General features: G+C 50.8%; 1 protein-coding gene across 6 annotated transcripts in view; it reads left to right on the top strand.

Annotated features, from left to right (window-relative positions):
• The first annotated feature begins 2,148 nt into the window (after positions 1 to 2,148).
• WWC3 (WWC family member 3) overlaps positions 2,149 to 6,137 on the top strand; it is a 104,571-nt gene continuing 100,582 nt past the window's right edge. For 5 of the 6 annotated variants that reach the window (XM_064437099.1, XM_064475627.1, XM_064475620.1 and 2 more), the window contains exon 1: positions 2,149 to 2,735. In XM_064437099.1, the coding sequence (XP_064293169.1) occupies positions 2,527 to 2,735 (209 nt within the window). In that variant the 5' untranslated portion in view covers positions 2,149 to 2,526. The remainder of the gene's footprint in view (positions 2,736 to 6,137) is intronic. The other variant, XM_064437090.1, reaches the window with a different exon arrangement.

Raw genomic sequence — 6,137 nt, 5'->3', positions numbered from 1 at the left:
GAAACCACAGCCCAGCCAAGTCCTTTTCTGGCTCTAACCAGGAGTGATTTGCCAAAGTTAAGACAAGAATTTAGTTGAAGGGCTGTGAGCTGAACGAAATGTTCCACACTCAGTCTTGTCATTTCCCCTCTTGCCCACTGCTGTGTTGAGCTCCCCACCCCTATTTGAAATCTTTTTGCTGCCTCCATGGTCAGTCTCACACACAGTTTCTGCATCTACATCCATCTACAGGTTCTTCACTGAAGCTTGACCCTCTCTTGGGGCTCTGGGGACTGATGAGGAAGAACCGGCCCATGCTGGAGGGTGACGCTGCATGTATCCTCTGCACGGCTAATTGTGGCTCATTATAGCAACCTGGCTCTACAGCTTCCAGGTATTATGAACTAGTCCAGTGTCTTGGCATGGCGCTGTGCTGTGCAGACATTGTGCTAAGGTAATTGCTGCAAGGACATTAAAAGCAACGAAGGCAGAGTTGAGCTGTGGTGCACAGAGGACAGGGTTTCTTTTTTTTAAATCCAATGTCCCGAAACATTGTTAATATAGACCTGGACCATTTGAGAATGCCTACCTCTGCTAAATAAAACCTCTGAAAATCTGGGAGACATACTTAAAATAATAGAAACACAGCAAACACTGAAAAATAGAGAGTTTGTGCCATGCCTTAACTCTGCCCTCTTTGAAATATGCCTCAAAAATATCCCTAGCACATAAGCAGCACCTTGTTCCCAGAGATACCGCTGAACTCTCGGGACCACACAAGATAGTCTAACACCCAGTGTTTGCTGAAGCAAACTCTCCGTTGAGATGAGCTGATCCAAACATAAGCCATTGTGCTTTTGAAAATCAGATCTACAACCTCGCATTTGCTAAATTTTACACCTTTACCACATTTTAAATCTACTTCACCATTGCCCTCAGAGTTTCATACCCTGCTTTGCTTTCATCGCTAAACCCACATATTGCTCTTCTATCACACCTCACTGCTGACAATAGCCCTGGTAAGAAGACTCCAGTCTACTACGATTGAAATAACCTATGAAACATAGGTAAAATGCCCAATCTGTCCTATTATCTATACCACCTCTCTCATGCACTGCTCTGTTCTTTGATAACTAATGGTCCGGGTGGGGGGGTGTGGAGAAGTAAAAAGAAATAAGGACAGGCCTAAGAAGTCAGGAGGAAAAGTCCTCTAATTTCATGCATTTATAACCACACTGCAGCAATTAATGTTCATAGAGCTGTAACTTAAAACAGTGAATGCAAGTGGAGCATAATTGACATTGCAATATAATCCCTGGCAGGGTATTGCTGATTTCAGGGGGCTGAGTTAAGATTGAGAATATATTAACTCGTTTCCTAGTTTTCAAAAGCTTAGCCTGCATTACCTGAACTCTCTATTTCCAGGTTTTTCAAAGGTTTGACTGAAGTCGGCATCTTGGAAAGGCACAGAGTGCCACAGCTCAAGTTTAACTCTAAGTTTCGGGGAATTTAACTCTAGGTGGTAGCTGGAACTCTGGATTGTGGTCTCCAGGCTCAGGTCGAAACAGACACAGCTGCTTTCTGCTCCTGCAGGATGAGGTTAAGGCCTGAGATGTCAGGCGAGTCAGATGCATAATTTTCCACCATACGTTATCTGAGTATCAATATAGCACGATGGGTGTGACTCGCGTGGTCCTCAACACCTCTCCATCACCTTTCCTGGCTCTGCAGCTGACCCCCGTCTCTTCACCACATCCCTACACACATCCAGTTTGCTCAGCACCCCCGAGGCTTTTCGGGTGGGCACCGCGGGGTGCGTTTTCCTTCACCCTCCCCCGCGTCCCCAACGGGCCGCAGCAGAGCACAAGCCCCGGGGCAGGACACGCCGGGCCCGGCAGCCACCTTCCCCCGACCCAGGCCCAGGCCGAAGGGCTGCCGCCCTCTCCGTAGCCGACGTGTCTGGGTTTGGGCCCCGGCTTCCGCGCCGCGGGGTGCGGCCGCCCGGCCGGGACCCGCCGCTTCCCTCTTCCTCCCACGCAGAGCCGGGCCGGGTCGGGGGAAGGGGCTGGGGCGAGAGGCCGGTCCCCGGCCCCTTCCCCCGACCCGGCCCTCCGCGGCGTGGGAACAGCGGGGCGGAGGCGGGGGCCGGGCCCCGGCGGAGGGAGGGAGGGAAGATGGCCGGGGCAGGCGCCGGGCGGGAGCGGGGGGAGGCGACGGCGCGGCGCTGCTGAGCGGCGGGGCGGGGGCGCTCGGGCCGGCGGGCTGAGCTCGGGGGCTGGGAGCCGCGGCGGAGCGGGGCAGGTCCCGGGCGGGGTTAGGAAGCGCGGCGGGGCTGGTCCCGGCGCGGAGGAGGATGAGTCCGGCGCGGCGCAGCCGGAGCCGCCCGAGTCCCGCTCCCTGCGGGGCCGCCTGTTAGTGCTGGAGGAGGAAGAGGAGGAGGAGGAGGAGGCGGCGGGCGGCCGCGGGACGGGAGCTGCCCCGGCGGCGGGCGGGGAGCGGGTTTCGACCGGAGTTGGGCGGCGGCGGCGGCCCGGCGGCGGAGCGGCCATGCCGTGGTTGAGCGGAGGGCGGCGGCGGCGGCAACAGCAAGTGGCGGCGGGACAGGGCGGCGGGCCGCCGGCGGGCGGGCAGCGGGGCCGGGAGAGCTCGGAGCTACCGCTGCCCGCAGGCTGGGAGGAAGCGAGGGACTTCGACGGGCGAGTCTTTTACATCGACCATAATACCCGGCAGACCTCGTGGATCGACCCCCGGGACAGGTAAGGGGTGGGAGCCGCTGGCGGGCGAGGGAGATCCCGGGGGAAGGAGGGCCCGAGCCCGCTTCACCCCGCCGGACGCCGGCCCCGCCGCCGCTGAGGGGGAGAGGGCGCGGGGAGAGGGGGACGGGGAGGCCGGAGGCGGCGGGGCCGGGCCCGTCGGCGACATTTTGCCTTGCCCCGGCTGTGGCCGCCGGGAGGAGGGTGTGGGCGGCGGGGCCGCCGGTGCCGCTGTCGGCGGGGCGCTCCGCTCCGCCTCGCTTCGCCCCGAGGCGGGAAGGCGGGCCGGGGTAGGGGGGAAGCCCTGTCACACCGGCCCTCCTCGCCCGATGCGTGTGGCGACCTGAGGGGCTGTCCCCCGCCCCGGCGGCCGACGAGCTTGCCGCCAGCGTTAATGTTAAATTAGAGCAAACAAAACGGGAATTTTGGGTGGTGGTTTTTTTTTTTGTTCCCGTGGTGGGTGCTCAGACCAAGCCTCTGTTTGGGGCGGGGGGGAAGAAGACGGGCAGGCAGGGACCCACCGGCTGCTTTTCTATGCCTCAAGTATTGGGCTATCCCCACTGTACCCCAGTGGCTCGGCCATCCTGATTTATTAGCCGGGCTGAACTAATTGGCAGCAGCAGGCTGGAGGCATGCTGAAGTAATTTGGTAGATTACCTCCTCATAAAAGATAACGCTGCGTGGAGGTAAGCAAACCGGTAAATTCCTGCAGTTAATTTGACAAATACGCGGTCTGCTACAAATTACCCGTCTGCTGCGTTGTTTCGGGACGGCGTTTTCACAACTCTCGGGCCTGGCGGTGCGGGGTAAGATTGGGATAGGCCTTTTCATTTTAATTAGGGTGAATAAATACGGACAGGGTTTAGGTGTTTCGGTTGCACTGCGTTAGAAGCAACGTTTAAGCGTTATGGCTTAAACCTGTTGGAAGCGTGGGCCGTCTGCAGCGGGTGCTGCCCGGAGAGCGCGACCTCGCGTGAAAGCCTTCGCCTAAAAATTTCCACGCGGAGTTAGCGAACACAAGTGTCAGTATTCTAGGTGTCTGCGAAATAAGAAACATATGTCTCTGTGTATACTTTTCTATATTAAACAATGTTTTTATAGTAAGTGAAAGTTGGACAAGGACAGTTTGAACCTCCGCCAGAGCTACCTTGCCAGAAGTATGCCTGGAATGTTAAGCAGGCCACAGAAACATTTAAGCGCAGTCTGGGATAAAGACTGTAGTAATTTGAGCGATTCCTGCCCGTCTTGCACAACGATACATAACTGTTTAGGTAGCCTAAATATTTACCCAGCAGATCAAGATCTTTTGTTACTTGGATGTACTTATGCATGCACATACTTAATGCCCCAGCAAAAAAATAATATTTGTTGGTGTGCTTCAGATGGCATATTTTTCTACAGTCTGTATGTATTTTAACCTTAGCTTACTTGTAATACGCTGTTATAAAGGTAACCAATGGCATAACAACGTGTCTGTGCTTCTCTGTATGTCATCCTTTCCACTAAATTTCAGAGGGTGTGCAGTTTCATATTCTGGAATATCTTGCATACAGACAATTACAAAAACGATTTAGCCATTTACTACAGTGTTTAAATTCAGTTGCCATGCAACTTAAATAATTGCTAAAATTATGACTTCATGTTTTGAAGAAATAATTGAAATGCCACATGATGCTTGAAAATGTGTCTCAATATTTCACACCAATGTTTAAACTTAGGTTTATTTTTCACGTTGGGTAAGAACAGGCTGTAGAGCAGAGATTGAGGCATTTCCACTGGGGCAGATAGAAGAGAGATGATGTTTTCATGAGCGCTTATCAGTAGTTTCTACAGAACTCAAGTAGCAGGAGCTAGTTTTATGATTGCAGAGTTAATCTCTGGTTGAGGATAGACTACTGTTGTGACTTCAGTGAGGTGTCTGTGTTCTTCTGCATAGCGGAAGGCGACTAGTCTTTTTTGGTTTTCGTTGCAGCTATTCACATTCCCGTCGGCAGCAGCAAAGTAGAAAAGGATCAGGTTAGTTGTGTTCTGCCAAAGTTTGGAAAAGAAAGGTCAGAGCAGCAGGGAAATGGTACCAAAGCTGTATTTTTGCAAAAAGAAGTTGAAGAACTGGGGAGTCAGAATAACCTACTTGTATCACACCTGCCTCGACATTTTGAGTTTGACACAGTGTGACAGAGATCAGCCCCCATTTCTGTGTTTGAGTGGTTTCATTTCTGTCTAGGAGGAATTGGAAAAAACTATGGGACCTCAGGCCATGCTGTACTTCATCAGGGCTCCGAGATCAGCACCTCCAAGCTTTCCTATGGGCAGTAGTCTCTTTAAGTGTTCCTGCAGGCTCCTCTTTCCTTGTAGCTGGCACTTAGTAGTTTGTTAGTTTGTTTTTCTTTTCAGCATTCCCCCTGAGATTTCTCAGCCTTTTGTATAGTTTGGTTAGTGAATTCAATTTAAAACAGTTATTTGACAAAAAAAACCCACAACACAACGCTCCCCCCCCCCCCCCCCCCCCCCCAGTGTTTTTCCCATTGAAGCCAAGAAGAGAAGGAAATCCTAATTAGAGAAGTTGAGAAAGGAGAAATGTGCTCTATAAAGGATTTTGGAGTTTGGGAAAGAGAAGGTGATGAGGGCAAGGGAGATAAGTCAAAGCAATATGGAGTAAGAAGGGATAAAGGACTCATAAGTGGATACTGTATGATTTTCTATGGTATGAAAAAGTAGAATAAGTGAAGAAAAGGGGAATAGTAGAAGAACGATAAAATGAGCAGATTCGAGAAGCATCTTATCTTTGGTATCAAATTAGTGTTTAGTTTGGGAAAGATAATGTGTTGATCTATGTGGATTGTGTGTAATGAATAGTTTGTGGACGGTTATCTACCAGATCCTGTAGATCTCAGAATGGGATCATTCGGTGTATGTTTTGGTCTTGGGGTAGTAGTCGTCTTTTGTCATAATAGGTTGTAAGTTCTTCAAGGCAACAAACTACCTTTTTATCTTGTGTTGGCCCAGTACTTGCTATATTGAGATTCTGGTCAATAACTGGAGATTGTAAATGATCTTACAGAAGTTTGACTATGTTTGTGGTTGATAATGGTGATCCTTGTGGCACCAAGGATCTTTTTACTGTTGCTGTTTGTTACAGGACTGTGTTTTCAAGTGATTAGAGCTTAGCCAAAACTGTTGGAGTTTGGCAAAAGCTTTCTGAGCTGGTGAGTCTTATGGATGCTTCAGCTAAAATACAGTGTTGTTTGTTTGTTTTTTTTTCTTTTTTTTTAACAAGGCTAGAGGAGAGGAAGTTTCTTTCAGCTTCTTAATGTGAGTTGTTTGTTTGCAGATTTAAATCATCTTGGTTTTGAGCGAGGGTTTTAAACATGTACAGTGTAGCAGTATTTTTGCATGCAGAAATCA

This window comes from Phalacrocorax carbo, chromosome 1, assembly GCF_963921805.1.
Source record: "Phalacrocorax carbo chromosome 1, bPhaCar2.1, whole genome shotgun sequence".
NCBI lineage: Eukaryota > Metazoa > Chordata > Aves > Suliformes > Phalacrocoracidae > Phalacrocorax > Phalacrocorax carbo.
This window is presented reverse-complemented; position numbering and strand designations above follow the sequence as displayed.